This window comes from Apodemus sylvaticus, chromosome 15, assembly GCF_947179515.1.
Source record: "Apodemus sylvaticus chromosome 15, mApoSyl1.1, whole genome shotgun sequence".
NCBI classification, from domain to species: Eukaryota; Metazoa; Chordata; class Mammalia; order Rodentia; family Muridae; genus Apodemus; species Apodemus sylvaticus.
Window position 1 is genome coordinate 65,608,121 of NC_067486.1, and position 17,052 is coordinate 65,625,172.

Consider the following 17,052-nt stretch of genomic DNA (forward strand, 5'->3'; position numbering starts at 1 on the left):
CTGAAGCAGGGACCATGGAGAAACGCAGTTTACTGGTTAGTTCTTATGGCTAGCTTAGCCTGCTTTCCTATGTCATCCAGGACCTGGGTGTGCCTAGGGGCAGCACCGCCCACAGTGGGCTGGGCTCTTTACACAGCAACTGTCTACAGGTTGATTTTTATGGAGGCATTTTCTCAGTTGAGGTTACCTCCTCTCTGGATGACTATGTTGTGGCAACTTGGTAAAAACCAAAACAACAACAACAACAACAACAACAACAACAATAACAAACTAGCCAGCACAGGCAGAAACCTGAGACTTGGAGCTGGGTCTGGAATATAAATAGGTCTCTGCCTCTACCTGAAGTCCCACACCCTCACCTGTCTCTAAGGCTGTCTCAGGGCTTCAGGGCGTTTTGAAAACAATATGTGCAACCATAATGCCACTCAACTTAGAGTGGTGTCCTAAAAACCTGCTATAAGCAACAAAGTATCATAAGCTGAAAATGCATTTGGTGAATGGCCCTACAGAGCATCGCAGCTCAGCTGTAGGGGACAGCTCAACGACACAGCTTGCTGTAGGGGACAGCTCAGTGACACAGCTCACTGTAGGGGACTGGTTGTTTGATCTTGGGGTCACAATGCTGACAGACATCTTAGAGTCACAATGCTGACAGACATCTTGGGGTCACTATGCTGACAGACATCTTGGGGTCACAATGCTGACAGACATCTTGGGGTCACTATGCTGACAGACATCTTGGGGTCACTATGCTGACAGACATCTTGGGGTCACCATGCTGACAGACATCTTGGGGGTCACAATGCTGACAGACATCTTGGGGTCACAATGCTGACAGACATCTTGGGGTCACAATGCTGACAGAAATCTTGGGGTCACTATGCTGGCAGACATCTTGGGGTCACTATGCTGACAGACATCTTGGGGTCACTATGCTGACAGACATCTTGGGGTCACAATGCTGACAGACATCTTGGGGTCACTATGCTGACAGACATCTTGGGGTCACTATGCTGACAGACATCTTGGGGTCACTATGCTGATTGCTCCTTACCATTACTCACATTGCCAGCTCAGGAGGAAATGCTTGGATTCAAAATCTAAAACCTGAAGTGGGTTTCTTATCAAATGGCTCTCACAACAAAATAAAATTGAAAATCCCAAGTTGAACCCCCTCCTAAATCTACACTGTCCATGCTCATTATCAATGTCATTTATAGACGTCTCCTGAGAACCAGCTGACTTCTGCCTGCCTAGAGTCACACAGTGGGCCTATCAGCATCCTAAGAAGCCATAGATCCTGAGCCCTCCCCGACGATTATGTTTTGACTTGTTTGCTTGTTTGTTTTTAAGTGGCCCAAAGCAAGTTCTGTGATGTCATGCTTAGAGAGACCACGGGACAGATCTCAAAGTAAATTAGGAACTTTGCTGTGCCTCCCCAAGAGAGGAATCAGAGGAACCAGCTCAGGCTTTGGATCCAGAGTGGCTACCAGCTCTTTCTTCCCTTCAATCCTACAGGGACAACGGAAGGAAGGATAGAATGCTGGGAATTAATTTGTTCTCCAGTCTGTAGGTTGGTGTCCCTGTTTGCTTTGAATCCCTCCTGCAGGTTCTGGGTAAATCACGTGCGATATGATGATCCTGAGTTCAGGCCAGTGAACAGCCGTCAATAAGCCTAAGTTCTCCATAGGGTAAAAAAATGGCCAACCTCCCAATTAACATGGGCTGTACTGGGACTAAGACAACAGGGAGGGCCTTGGGTTCCCCATAAGTGGCTTCCTTTAGACACCCCGAGAAAAGGAGCCTGAACTAGTTTTCTGGATCCCCAGTCCCAGACCACTCCCTAGTGTACTCAGAGTGAGCCCAGGATGTGCTAAGGTGCACCATGAGCAGGATGACCAGGTTGGAGGCTCGCTCAGGCCTCCTGAGGACAAGGCAGGGCACACCGCAGATCCTCTCCAAAGGGAACCAGCACTCTCCAGTGCTGACCACAGCGAGCTGTGACAGCGCCACAGAGGACAGCACATAGCAGCTCATTCATAAAGCAGATTTTTGACAGCTGAGAAAAAGCAGAGCAGAGACCAGTCAGGCTAAGGTGGACTGTGTATGTTCATTAATACCAATGACTGAAATAAACACAGATGAGTATAGCGTGTGCTGTGATCCCACCGCAGGACTTTTAGATGATTCAAAAAAACTATGTCAAAGCGGCTGTGGGGCGTGGGGTACAGCTCTGTTGACAGAGTGCACAAATGCTGGCAAGTTCACCACCCAGGACCACATAAAGCTGGGCATAATAGTGAGTGCTCATGAAGTCCAGCAGTGTAGCAGAAGAGGCAGGGGGATCAGGAATTCAGATTCATTCGCCTCGCTATACAGTGAGTTCAAGGCCTGTCTCAAAAGAGCCTATAACAGTATTTAACACCAGTCAGTGTATAAACAGATTGGTTTCTTGAATTCCGCTGGCTGTTTTGATTGAGCAGAATCCATCAACAGCAGCCATGGGGGTAAAGCCGGAAGAATTCTTGACAAGACTGGGCAAGCAAACTCCCATTCAAAGGAGGAAGGTGGCCTTCCTGACTCCCCAGGGATGCAGTGGCCAAGAGGCGTAAGAATACAATGGACTGGATCAGGCTTCTTGCTTTCTGTCTGGGGAGCTAAGAACAAGGCAGGTCACCCAAACTACCTATTAAGGTTTGTACGCGCTCAGCCCAAGGAGTGGCACTATTAGGAGGTGTGGCCCTGTTGGAGTAGGTGTGGCCTTGTTGGAGTAGGTGTACCACTGTGGGTGTGGGCTTTAAGACTCTCATCTTAGCTCCCTGGAAGCCAGTTTTCTACTGGCAGCCTTCAGATGAAGATGTAGAACTCTCAGCTCCTCCTGCACCATGCCTGCCTGGATGCTGCCATGTTCCTTGATGATAATGGACTGAACCTTTGAACCTGTAAGCCAGCCCCACTTAAATGTTGTCCTTTATAAGACTTTCCTTGGTCATGGTGTCTGTTCACAGCAGTAAAGCCCTAACTAAGACACTACCCAAATACTGTGCTCATGCCCAGAGCTGCCTGTTAGCCCAGAGGTCCATTACTCTGGGAACATCTTGCTTTAAGGTCGGAATAGGAAGCCAGCCTCAGGGGTGACAGCACTCCATCCTTCCTCATCTGGACGGCGGGCATGGCCTCCCACAGTACACAGACTCCAAGGGAGTGATTACTGGGGCCAGGGGTGGATGCCCTGTATCCAGCTCCAGTGGGGCTAGACTAAATATACCCCCGGCTTTTCCCACAGCTGTGCTTCCTGCTCCAGCTGAGAGCAAACCCAGAGAGGAGAGGCTGCCTTTCTAGAGTCTGGAAGCACCAGCTCCACAACTTACTAGTCTAAGACTAACTGTCCAAGGTGAATTGTTCTGTCTCTCTGGTTTGGGTTCCTGTGTGCTGCATTGAACTGACTGCCACTGTTCCATCTAGAGAAGGGACAGGCTCAGCCTGTCTTGGAGAGGACAGGAAATATGACCAAGGATGGACTACTGATCAAATAGCTTAGCAGCATGTGAAAATGACGTGGTACAGATGAAGGCTGTGTGAGAGGCACTTCAGCAAGCCATCCTGTCTACACAATCACACTTTACCTTTTAGAGCTCCCTCTTGAAGACCCCAACCAATGGTGACTTCAGTTCAAGAACAGATGCAATGTTCTGGAAAACTGGAGAAAATTCAGCGCCCACTGGACGAAGCAGCTCGTTGTGTTGTTTACCCACCTGGTCCAGTACAAGGAACAGCACCAGCTACTCCTTAAACATGAGCCAGCAAAGCCTTCGGCTCCTCCTGGACCCGGTACGAGTCTTCCACGGCCTTCGTCCAGGCAACTGGTCCTAGCTGCAGTGACTCTTGGCACACTCTAGCAAATTTCCTTCTTTTCCCCTCTACAGTCCTTCCTCAACGTTCGAAGAGTTTAGTAGGAAAAATAACTTGATTCTGAATTTCTTAAAGCCATCATCACCTCTGGCCGCCACCACTGGACAACCTACGCTGGCCAGCCTTCTGCTCTCTAAAGCCCCGAGTTTAGGGATCCAGAATGTATGTTCAATGAACACGCTGGCCTTCATCTTGGATCTACTAAAGGATCTCTTTAGTCCTTGAACATGAACCATTTTCCTTAGCTACCACAATACAAAATACCATTCCAACAGCAAATTAGATTCCCTCTCAAGCCTGCTATTCTATGGAAATTCAATAAATCACCAACTGAGGGGCATCTACAGCCAATCTTCCCCTCCTCCTTTTATTTGGTGTTCAGAATGCAGTGTGGTCCCAGCATCAGGGACCAGTGCCTCCTCCCCCACATTCCAGGGCTTGGTTTCTTGGCCTTGCAGGAAAGCAGCCCAGCCCCTTCCCATTTCCAGGGCACTTGGCAAGCTGTAAATCCCCGGGGAGGTATCTGAATTCCCTTTCAACAAAAGTCTGTCTCCTAACCCGACAGAGCCTTCCTGGAAAGCTTGAGGGACTGCTTTGATGGCATTCTTGGCCTTTCTTCTTCTCGCTGACTTCTCAGAACTGAAGAAGCAAATGTTAAGAGACATGTGCAAGGAAGAGAGCAAAAGGGACAAGAGGCATGGCATCTCAGAAAAGATCTGACCAGTAATGATGGGCTGTAGATGAGAGGCAGGGACCACTGCAACCTCAGCCTTCTTAAGGTCTTAGAAGTTATAATCACACTCTAAACAGGCGGGCACAACAGCCAGCCCTGAGCTGTTCTGTGCCAGTGAGGCCTGGAAACTACACTGCTGTTTGGGCTGTCCTAACTGGGGCACATTTTGCCACTGTGAACATCAGGCTTTCATTCTGGATGGTATTTTTGGTCAAGGTCTGTAAGCCAGGAAATGGAGGCTTACGGTCTACAAAGGGCTGTAAAACCGGACAGTTATGAGCCTCTATAATTGTCTAATTAGTAAAGCAAGACTCCAGTTCTGAGCTCTGTACCAGGACACATCCTGGCCTGCAAAGCCTCCTTGCAGCGTGAGGGCCCCAGCCTGAAGAAAATGAAAAGCTGGGGGAATACACTGACTCCACTTGACTCACTGCTTAGCCTAAGTTTCAAAGGCTGTGAGCAGATGCTCAGGTGGACTGAGGTTCTCAGGATAGCTTAAAAAAAATGGGCTACAGACAGCGCTGCTTTCCCTCCTTCAAGGACTCTCTCTTTAGCCAGGGAAAGGGTTAAAAGGTTGCCAGTGTGCTTGGCCCACAGAGGTGGGGTCCGTGACTTATGCCAGATGCACATAGCTGGGGGGAGCAGAGTAGGAAACCTCGAGTGACCACATGCCTAGGTGGTCAGAGTCAAGAACTTGGCTGCCTCTGAGGCGCCTGTTTTCCTCACTAGGAACTCTTCTTCTAACAAACCCTCTAGCAAATGTCTTCATACAATATATTTCACATCAGAGTTTTATCTTTTTACCTAACCCACGTTTTCTGCCCTTAGGTACCCCTTACAGGCTCAGCATGCCTTTAGTTAAACAAACAAACCATTAGTGGAGAAACTCTGTCAAAATAGGGACAATTAGCAGATTAGTAATTCATCTTGTTGCTTAAGAATTTAGCCTTGACATAGATACTATGTGTGTATGTGTGTAGGTATGTGTGTGTGTGTGGGGGGGTGTAATTTGAAAATATCCTAGCCCAAGGAAGTCCCCTGCCCAGGACTCAGACTTGATAATACTGGAAGTTATAACTGTTTCTAGATCTTCCAGGATACGGAAGGAACTTAGATTCATCCATTTTGGATGGGAGGGAAGAATATGTTGCCTGGTTAATCATGGGGAGGCAGGCATATTTGATGAGGGGCTGTTGAGAGCTAATTTGCAGGTCTCTTAAAAGCATGCTAGAACACTGAGGTCTTTGATGACTGGGGAAGTTGAGGCAATGCCTCCCCAAATGTGGGGAGGGCTTGTCCACCTCAGTGCTCTCTGTCACTGCTCACCTGCTCACAGGGGGTCACAGGATAGGACACTCCCTGTGCTAAATACAATATCAGGAGGACAATGGGTCTCCCTACAGGAAGACTGCAGAAACTTACACAAGCGATCAGAGCAATATTCCTTAACCCTTGAGGGCCTGCAGGACACAACTCCCTCCGGCAACGTTCTGCCAGTCTGTTCGCCTGGCTCCAGCCACAGTTGGCATCTCGAGTAGGCTGGTGTTGCTCCCACCCTAGGGCCTGAGTGCTGGCTATGCAGCTTGCTGCCTGCCTAGAACAACATCTGAGGTGAGTAGGGAAGGTTTCTGGGAGAAAGGGACATCTGAGGGAGCTAGCTAGGCTTTCGGAGTAGAACTACAGAGACAAGCAGAGCAGTCCGAGTGCTGGGTCAGTGCTCTGAAAGACTGTGAACCCTTGACCAAAGGCTAAAGAAACGAGAAAGAGTCCCTATGCCTTCCCTTCAGCATAGAACTTGCTCAACTTTCAGACTGCAGGGTGTGTGTGTGTGTGTGTGTGTGTGTGTGTGTGTGCGCGTGGTGTGTAACTTCAGAATCCTCACATGACAGCCAAGTGGAGGGTAGTGCATTGCCGCACTGCGACATCTTGTGGTCGGAGTCTTGAGGTGCAGCACAGGAGCCTGTGGCCTGAAGTCAGTCTCAAGCTACTGCTTATGCTTCTCACTTTTGGAGCTGTGTAGCCCAGGCTGTCCTTGAATGTCTGATCCTCTGTTTTTTGTTTGTTTGTTTGTTTTTGTTTTTTAACCTAGCAGACAGACGATACCTTAGCAGGGTGATTCTTTTGTAAATTCACTTCCTGGGATATTCTTGCTTAAAGTTTGGACACCCAGCATCATGGCATATATGGAACATGCATGCTATGGTCCACAAACAAGGCGTGATCCATCCATTTAGTCCCCATGTGCCAGGGCTCCCATGTCACCCAGAGGAAAGTGGTGCCCGGAGAGTTGACACCCCTGTGGCAGGTCTAGAGACTGGTGAATGGCAGCAGGCTTTGGATCCACACTTTCCACCATGCCACACTGAGAGTGACAGAGCCACGCCTGGGTCACTTTAGGGCAGGATGGAGCAGCAATGGAGGCAGGAGGGAATACGTCCCCTATATGTCCCCTATATGTCCCCTAACAACTCCCAGGGGTCTGGAGCCAAAGCAGCTGCTAAGACAGTCAGAGCAACTCCAAAGCTGATCATAGTGCAAGATAATGCTTGGAACCTCTAAAGCACCTTGGGGCAGGGTGCCAGAAGTGTCACCGTGCCAGGCTTCCTCTGCCAGCTCTGGGAAGGGGTGTCTGCATCGGGCCTGAGGGTGGTTGTGTCTGTCTTGTTTTCCATTTATGGTTCTGAGCCTCAGTCGGGCTTGGGCAGGGCAGCATATTCCTACCCAGGAGGGCACTCACTCACTGGGCTGCTGACAGCAGATCCAGGGGTCCCGATGGCGCTACGCTGCAGCTTTTCTCCTTTTGTTCTAAGACATGCTTCGATGGATGTATGCCCTCCCCAGCCTTCCCAGCACCTCCGAGTCAGAACACCCCAGAGTTCCCCATCCTCCATATGAAGATCCCTCTACACACACACACTCACACACACACTCACTCACACACACACACACACACACACACACACACAGAGAGAGAGAGAGAGAGAGAGAGAGAGAGAGAGAGAGAGAGAGAGACAGACAGACAGAGAAAGAGACAGAGAGACAGCTGAGATTCTGGTCCAACATAAACACACACAATTGAAGGCAGACAGTGGATTAGCTGACTATCAGAGGAAACTGTCGACACAAGCCTGGGTAAAGTGGCCCAGCCCATATCATGTACTTTCCTGCCCACTGCAGACTGGCTAGCCTCTGGGAAAAGGGGGAGATCCACTGCCCTGGGCCTCCACGACCAGGCTGTGAATTCTGTGCTTCCCTGGAAGTCTCATACCATGGTTCCCTGAGGGCCCCAGCAGCCGTGCCATGAGAACTATGGAGATAAGTTGGTAACATGTGTGTACCAGAAAAGATCTCACGGGCCACTGCTAGCTCTGACCCCAGTGTAGAAGGCTTCCTGGAAGGCAGGGTCAGACTGGTTCACACATGACTCCACACAGAGGCATTTCTCCAGAGAAACCCACATCTCTCCTGGCAGATGGATGCACAGGGCAGACACGAATTGCCTTCTCTGTTGGAGAAGTTCCCTGAGCCCAGGGAAAGGACAGCTCCCTTCCCCTTGTGGCTAGCTTCCAACTTAGGTCATGGGAGGAGTACTCTGAGAAAGGCCAGTTATGGGGTGACCTGGGCTGTGGTCCCAGGACCTGGGCTCTGAAGCCAGCTTTACCTACCACCCTGTGCTGTCCAAGTTCCACTGATGTCAAGGCCATTAGACCCTTCTGTATAAAACAGGGACAACACTGTACCCCGAGGCCTCAGAGTCTCTGTGAGGTGATACAGCTGAGGAGATGAGAAAAGGAAGAAGGCATTTTGTCCCTTTTCTGTCACCCTATCTCATGCAGCCTCCCAGAATGTGGCTGTTTATGCTCCAAGAGGGCTCTTCTGTGAGGCCTGAATTTTGTGGGGACAAAAGAAATGAAGTGTGGTTTTCTGCTTAGCTGACAGGGAAGGCAAGCACACTCTATCCAGTCTCAGCATCCAGAAGGCACAGGCACTCTCAGGAGCTGGGGGCACGAGCTAAGGAAAGGTGGGACTAGGCTTACCTGTGGGCCTGGATGCCTTCCCTTCCTAGAAACAGGCACCATGAATACCCACAGCCCAGCAGGGTCAGTCTCGGGCCTATAATTCCTGAGGTTCCCGGGGACTGAGTGCTGGGTGATCAATGGATGACTGTGATAATCAGATTGCTTGGCAACAGGCAGGTGACGGATGAACACAAGCATGGATGGGGGAATGGCGAGATCAGGGTAGGTGAGGAAAACCCTGTGACTCTTCAGGAGTCTCAGGATCTGCTTCACCCCTAGCCCCTGAAGGCACAGAACCATTTGCAAGGCCCTTGCATGTCAATGACATGTGCATCCTCTCCTGAAGTCTTGCAGTGCCCACGACCCAGTCCGGACAAGGGATGGGGGATAGACTGCTATTACGGGGGATGACAGAGACCATCTCTTCCATCTGCTTGCCTTCAGGGTCAGTCAGGGACTTCCTCTCTCCCCTCTTCCTACTTCCCTTTCTTTTTTCCTTCCTTTCATTTGGGACAGGGTCTTGCTTTCTATACATCTCAGGTTGGCCTGGAAATCAGGATGGTCCTGCCTCTTGCTCCCTAGTGCTGGGATGTCAGGTGTGCTGCTGTGTGCCTACGCTTAGGACTTTGTATGTAACCTGTCCTTTGTCCCTAGATGTTCCAACAGCCCCTCTGCTTTCATAGCTGCCTGCCAGAAATCACCATTCTACTTAGAGTTCAGCTCTGTGGATTTGGGCCAGCAATCCTATGGTCTATAAACATTCTTTCTTCAATGCAGACAGATGGTGGTAGGGGAAATGCATCTAGCAATGTGCTACCAAGATCCTACCTTGGACGGTGACTGTGGCGCTGCAGGACACCTGCCCCAAGGCATTCTCAGCCAGGCAGGTGTAGGTGCCACGGTCCTCTGGCAGGGCATCCTGGATGTGGAGCTCGGCCACGCCCGCCTCGCAGATGGAGTGAGCAAATTGGATGGGCTGCCCTGCAGAGGGAAGCACAGAAGAGCTCAGGCCAGGAGCACCTGGTGGTAGTGCATCATCCCTGACCTCAGCCAGGCAACTGTCAGACGCTTGGGCTGGCCCAAATCCATGGAGGACGAGAGCAGGCCTGGAAAGACAGGGCAGAGTCACTCTGGAAGAGGTTGGCATGCAGGACAGCAAGGGCAGATAGCTGGCATTCTGGGGCAATCGCCATTCCACACACCTGGGGAGAATCCTGCAGGGTCTTTGGTTCCACAGCCCAGGCTCAGGCAGAGAAAACCTCACCCACTGAACATGTGGCTCTCAGCTCCTTTGAGATGTCTCCAAAATAAATGATTCCATTTCCCATTATAGATATTGATCAGAAAGCAAAGCAGCAGCCCCGCCCTAATGTCACAATTATGTTCATTTCCTCTGTGCAATAAGCTACACTTTAGCATTCAAGGAAAGGATAAACACAGAGAATAGAAAATAAATGGCCCCTTTACTAGAAACCCTCTTTATATACAGTCCTAAATGACAATAGATTGTAAGCAGTTAGCATCAGTGCTGCCCATAAAACTACATGCTCTAAAATGTTATTATTCTATAACGGAGTCTTTATTTATAGGGAAATAGTCTGTCTCCTTACTGAAGGGTCTGGTCTGCCAGCAGGAATGTGTTCATCTGCCATATAGGAAGCAACTGTCAGTTCCTTCTCTTGCCAGGCCCCCAGTTCTAGTTTGCACCTCATAAAATTAAGGGTGGGAAGCAGGAGAGTTGGGCAGTTTAGTGAGAAACAGCCCTCCCCACAAAGCAATGTTTTCTTCTGTACATAACAACACTTCATGTCTCCAGGACAGTTTTGCAGAGACTGCCAAGCAAGGGGGTGTTGGGGGAAGAACTTTCCCAATCCACTGCACTCCATAGAAGTGTGACGGGAGGAGTGGAGAGGGGGAGGGAAGGCAGGGGCCAGAGCCTTACCATTGGGAGGACCGAGTGCCCTTCGCTTTCATTTTTGTAACAAGGACATCCTAAGCCTGAGCTCACCAGCATGCTATATGACTGTTGTTAGCCTGACTCCTCGGTCCCAACATGCGTGGCAAACATTACGAAAGCTTGTCTTTTGGGATGTGTAACCCCTGACTCCCTTCTAGCTGCTGAAGAAAGAAGATGCTGTCTGGCTCAGAACATATCATGACTGACAGTTATGAACCGCCCAGCCTTGAGGCTTGTTTGGACTAGTTAGCAGCCATTGAAGGTGAATTTAAGCTCTGTTGCCCTCTAGTGGGAAAAGTGTGGATAGCCAAGATCTACCCCATGCTCAGTTCCCACTACTTTAACTCATGGTCCACATCCCATTGGCAATCTATTATATATTATTAATTATTACATGATAATAATTATTAAATTTTAACATTTAACTATTTACATTTAATATTAATTATTTAACATACAACATATAGCTATTTCATACTTTATTATAATACACTGTATTGTTACATATAATAATATAATAATATGTATTAATCAGTATATATATATATATATACACACCCACACATATATATGTGTATACTTTCATACAATGCACTTTGGTCATGGTCTCCACAACTCTCCCCCCTCACCCTTACCAGATCCCTTCCCACCTCAGCCTGCAACTTTGTGTCCATTTTGTTTTGTTTTACTTGCTTGATTAACTCATCAAGTCCATTCTATGCTGTTCATATATTCTCGGGAATGGAGCATGGGAGGCCTACCAGGGGCCAATCCCTTAAATAAATAAATCAGATTCTCCCTCCCCCAGGAGCCTCCAACTACCAACAGCTCCTTATCTAGGGGTGGGGGCTCATGAGCCCATCCCTGCTCCGTGCTAGATTGCTAACTGACTGGGTCTCATACAGGCCTCATGCAGGCAGCCACAGCTGTTGTGGGTTCAGAATACAGTGCTCCTGTCTCATCCAGAAGACACTGTTTCGGTCCAACCCTTTTCTACTTCTGGATCTCATGATCTTCTGAGGTGGTCCCGAGTCTTGGGATGAATATGGCATATAACCCTAACCCTAACCCTAACCCTAACCCTAACCCCTGTGCTGAGCACTCTGATGATACGCATTTCCTGCATATTGACCTGCTGTGAGTTCATGTTAACCACTGTCCACTGCACAAAAAAAAAAACTTTTTTGTACTGATTTATGCAATTTGGTTTCACATAGTTGGCAAACCAAAAGCGCTATTTAAGTAATATATATGTGTGTGTAATTAGCATTAATATATTAAAATATATTGATATATTTTTAATAAAAAAGAAAAAATATGACATGAGGAAATTGCATGAAATTCTTATTTCAGTGCCCATAAACTTCCCACACTGCCACTGTCTTTATGCCACAATGGTGGAGTTAGACAGTTGTTACCAAGGTGTGTACTCAGGACACCTGGAAGGATTTACAAACTGGCTCTCCGGAGGAAATGCTCCTTGACCCTTGTGTAGCTTTGCCCAGTCAAGGTGAAGCTCTCACTCAGACCCACAATCCTTAGGCTCACTCTGCTCTCCTGCGAGCAGGCTGGGTCCTTGCCATCAGTCCCAGGATCTGCCCCTGGGTGAGGGCAAACCTCAGTTCTCCCCTACCTACCGTAGCTAACTGGAGGGAGCGCACACAACACCTGCTCTCACTCAAAGACCATTCCCTGCCAAAGCCTGAGAGAACTGGGGTGACACAGAGGCTTACAGCAAAGGGTCAGGACGATGACACACCTGGGGACTATTTGATGACAAGAGGTGGATACTGCCTCTTACGAAGCCTGTGCTGTAAGCCTCGAGAGCTGGCTAAGATGGCAAACGCTCTGCCTCCGACCTGGAAGATCAGTTATCTGACGACTCTGTGCTGTAGAGTACCCCCTTAGCAGGTCCCTGTGGTTTGTCCCCAACAGCCTCTGCCCAGCTCTGCCCACTGAATGGGCTGTTCTCACTTAAAATCATTCTCTCACACTTAAATTTAAAATTTAATCTTAAAATTAGAAGGTCCTCAAAAGAAGAGAAGGATGAGAATATTTGCTAATTATTTTTTCAAAGAGTATTACTAATGCCAGGCAGTGGTGGTGCACACCTTTAATCCCAGCACTTGGAAACAGAATCAGGCAGATTTCTATGAGTTCGTGACCAGTCTTTGATACACAGTAAATTCCAGGACAGCCAGGGATACATAGAGAGACCCTGTCTCAAAAACAAAACAAAAGTCAAAGAGCTTTACTTAATTATAGAATTACAATTAACATCATAACAAATCACTAGTTTTTATTCTAGATCCACCTGCCCCGCAATAAAAGGTCAAAATCTTTGGCTACGTTCTGATGTAGGTCACTGGGTTATCCATCTGTATGTTCACTTATTGACTCAACAAAGGCTTATTGATGATCTCTTGGGAGTCTAATCACAAGGCATGGACCGGAGCTGCGTGTGCGTCTCCGGGCAGGTATCTCATTGCCCACTCTATACACGTGAACGAAGTGAGTTCTAACAGCCGCCCTGCCAGACTGGCAGCAGAATTCCCAAAGGGCAGAGGAGCTTGCCGAGCCAGTTCCTACGCCTTCTCTTTTCTGCCCTTTTGAGGCACATATGACTCAGGGCAGAGAGAACTCAGGCAAGCCAAAGGAACTGGAGCAGGGGGACACTCACCATTGAGCAGCCAAGTGACACGGGGTGCTGGGGTCCCCCGTACAGAGCACCGTAGCACAAAATCCTGGCCCTCAATGACAACACAGTCCTTCAGAACACTCGAGAATGAAGGAGCTGTCTGCTTCATGTTCGGCCCTATAAAGGCAAACAACAAATAGGCCTTCTCAGATTCTAGCTCACCCACCTGCTGACCAACCAGTCATCCCAAGCCTTGTGACACCCAATCATCCTGGGCCCTGGGCTTCCTCAGCAGATGGCTGTGTCTTGCCTACCTTCCTCCTTAAGGAGGAAAGGCATTGATGCCTGCCGTACACTTGGTACAGCTAAGAGGGGCCTTCCGGGGTCACAGAGCTCCCTAGTGCTGGGGCACTCCCACCAGGCCTTTTCTCCCTGTGACTTGGGCCTCTCCCTCTACCTTTGACATTTGACCTCTGCTATCCTGATCATCCTGGGGGTGCCTTCTCCCCTCTTTCTGGGTGTGACTCTGTGTTCTATCTCTCCTCTTTATGCATGCCATCACTAACCACACGGGCTTACTGCATGGTTCAAATATTTTGAGAAACTACAGGTCCATGGTGGGAATTATTTCCATTTGAAATTATTTGAAATTTTTTTTCCAATTCCAGGAATGAATCATATGTGTTTTCCAAGTGTGGCTTGAGCCCTGTTTCCTGTTTTAGGTCAAAGGTTCACAGTGACTGAGGGCAGTGCTACACACACACACACACACACACACACACACAGAGTGATTGATGAATTTTCTGTTTTAAGAGACATGCCCCTGAACTTGCAAAGTTCAAACCTTCCACACTGTGGATCTGAAAACATGTTAAACTTTAATTAACAGCAACAGGGATGGGGCTGGAGAGATGGCTCAGAGGTTAAAAGCACTGATTGGTCTTCCAGAAGTCCTGAGTTCAATTCCCAGCAACCACATGGTGGCTCACAACCATCTGTAATGGGATCCAAGGCCTGGAGAGAGTGACAGTGCACTTACATATGTAAAAAGTAAGTAAGTAAGTAAGTAAATAAGAGAGCAACAGGGCCAGACTCTGGCTTCTAAACCAGCAGAGTCAACAGGGCAACGGGGTAATTAGAAGACATAAGTGGTGCTCCCAGAGAGAGGCAGAGGCAAGCTATACTGCCCTGCAGGGATTATTGACAGTGCTCATGAACTTGGAGGGACTGTGACAGGCCAGGTACCTTTCTAGCTGTGATAGTGACCAAACTCTGAGGGTGCACTATCATCAGCCTATATTACGGGTGAAGTTCATCATTTCCCACAGTCAGATCCACAGTGAGGCACAGTTCACACCAACGCTCCATGACTCCATGACCACACTCTCTCTAGAGACCTCAGGAGGGCAGGTGGTGGGAGAGCAGGAAGTACAGGCTAAGTTAACTTGTAAATGCCAGCGGTAGCACTGGAGATTTGCTCACACACATGCGGAGCCTCTCATCCAAGGCTGGAAGACACGCTGGTTAGCCATCGCCAACTCTTAACCCAATCACCAAGATGACCACACGGGCACGTGATGAGCAGTCTGGTGCTACTAATGCTTCCCAAGAGTCACGGACTCTTGGGAAGTTAGGTGGTTGCTGGGAATTGAACTCAGGACCTCTGGAAGACCAATCAGTGCTCTTAACCTCTGAGCCATCTCTCCAGCCCCATCCGTGTTGCTGTTAATTAAAGTTTAACATGTTTTCAGATCCACGGTCTCTTCCACTGACTGGAGGGGTGTACTTTTAGGGCATATCGGAACCCAGCCCTTCATCTCTTGCTTTACTCTCTGATTGCCAACAGCTGGGAAATCTCATCCATCACACACACACACACACACACACACACACACACACACACACACACACACACACACACACAGACCTGCCTCTCCACAGGACCAAATGCAGCAGAGCCAGATGGCTGTGGACTGAATCCTAGAACTGTGAACCAAATAAATCTTTCCTCCTTTCAGTCAAATATTTGATCACAGGGACAGAAAGATAACACATCCAGACTTTATAGGATAGGACAAAATAATTAAAGTCATTCATTCAATACAAGATTTATATCCCAAATATATAAAGAACTCTTAAAACCCCACAACAAAAAAAATCCAATTTTTAAAAATTGGACAATTTTTCACTAGACAGCTCTGCAAAGAAAATATGCCTATGTCTAAAAAGTGCATGAAATTACACTCAACGTCAGTCATCAGGGAAATGCAAGTCAAAGTCCTAGAGAACTAACTACAGATGTGTAAAATGTTGATGGAATCTGTGAGTGAGTGTGTTGGGGAATCAGAACACTTGTACACTGCTGGCGGAACAGATTGGTGGCACCACTGTGGAAACCAGTCTGCAGTTCCTCAAAGGCAAACATGGCACCAGCACATGGCTCGACAACCAAAGGCATTGCAAAGCACTAGCCCCCAATGCTCACAGCGAGCCCACCCCTAGGAAAAGCAGTCAATGGTTGCTAAGGGAGGGAGAGTCAGTTTTCTTCAGGAAGAGAGCACCCTGACAGATTTTCCAATCCTAAGTAGCCAACCCTGTGCTTACAGGTAATATTAATTGGACTAAGTCTCTCTCTCTCTCTCTCTCTCTCTCTCTCTCTCTCTCTCTCTCTCTCTGGGTGTGTGTGTGTGTGTGTGTGTAAGAGAGAAAATGTGTGTGTGTGAATGTGTGTATGTGTGAGTTGGTATGAGTGTAGGTGTGTCTGTGACAGCCTGTGTATATGTGTGTGAGTGTGAATGTCTGTGTGTGCATGTGTATGTGTGAGTGTGTGTGTCTGTAAGAGTGTGTGTGAATGTGTGAGTGTGAATGTGTGTGTACATATGTTCATACATGTGTGAGTATGTGAGTATAAGTGTGAATGGATGTGTGTGTGCATATGTATGAGTGTATAAAGCAATAATAATTATATTAGAATATGTCATGAAGCATAGAAGTGGTGATGGGGATATGTGGGAGGAACTGGAGCAGGAGAGAGAGGGGTGGAAATGTGCAAATGCAGTGTATTCATGTATGAAATCTAAAAAAGCAGAAACACACCAAGCATTCGTGCACTGCCGAGTGGACAAACACGGCAGGTGATCCAGACAGCGGGGTGCTGTTCAGCTACAAAGGCGAATGAAGTACCGGCAGGAGCGACACAAGGATGAAGGTCGGAAATGTTCTTCTAAGAGAAGAAGTCATACACAAAAGACCACATGCTATGGGAGGCGGTTGATACACAATGTTCAGAATAGGCAAATCCATAGAGACAGATAACAAACCACGGCTATGGGAGCTGGGGCCATGGGAACAGCGATGTCCCATGATGGGTAAGTGATGGCCATGCAACTCTGTGAATGTGTTAAAACCAGTGAATTACAAACTTTGAAGGATGACTTTTATGTTACATGAATTATGCCTCAAAATTGCCTACCACACAAACCAACAGAAATAACAGCAAAATGATAGGAATTTATGAGAGACAAATTACCCCAAGATGTGAATAAAAAAAAAAAAGGAAAAAGAAGAAAAGAAAGAAATTGTTTTCTCTAAGATTTAGACAAATTCACAGCAGACAAAACCACAGGAGAATCTCGGCACTCCAGACATCTCATTCGTCTTTGGTGGACCTGACGACACACGTCCCCAACACAAGGAAGGCACACATCTGTCCTTAACAAGGAAGACACACATCTGTCCCTAACAAGGAAGACACACATCTGTCCCTAACAAGGAAGACACACATCTGTCCCTA

General features: G+C 48.1%; 1 protein-coding gene across 4 annotated transcripts in view; it reads right to left on the bottom strand.

The window, feature by feature from the left end:
- Nucleotides 1-17,052, bottom strand: part of Mylk (myosin light chain kinase) — a 255,320-nt gene that overhangs the window by 94,356 nt on the left and 143,912 nt on the right. For all 4 annotated transcript variants that reach the window (XM_052159226.1, XM_052159227.1, XM_052159225.1 and 1 more), the window contains exons 11-12: nt 13,302-13,436; nt 9,493-9,645 (exon numbers count right to left, since the gene is read on the bottom strand). In XM_052159226.1, coding sequence (XP_052015186.1) covers nt 9,493-9,645; nt 13,302-13,436 — 288 coding nt within the window. The remainder of the gene's footprint in view (nt 1-9,492; nt 9,646-13,301; nt 13,437-17,052) is intronic.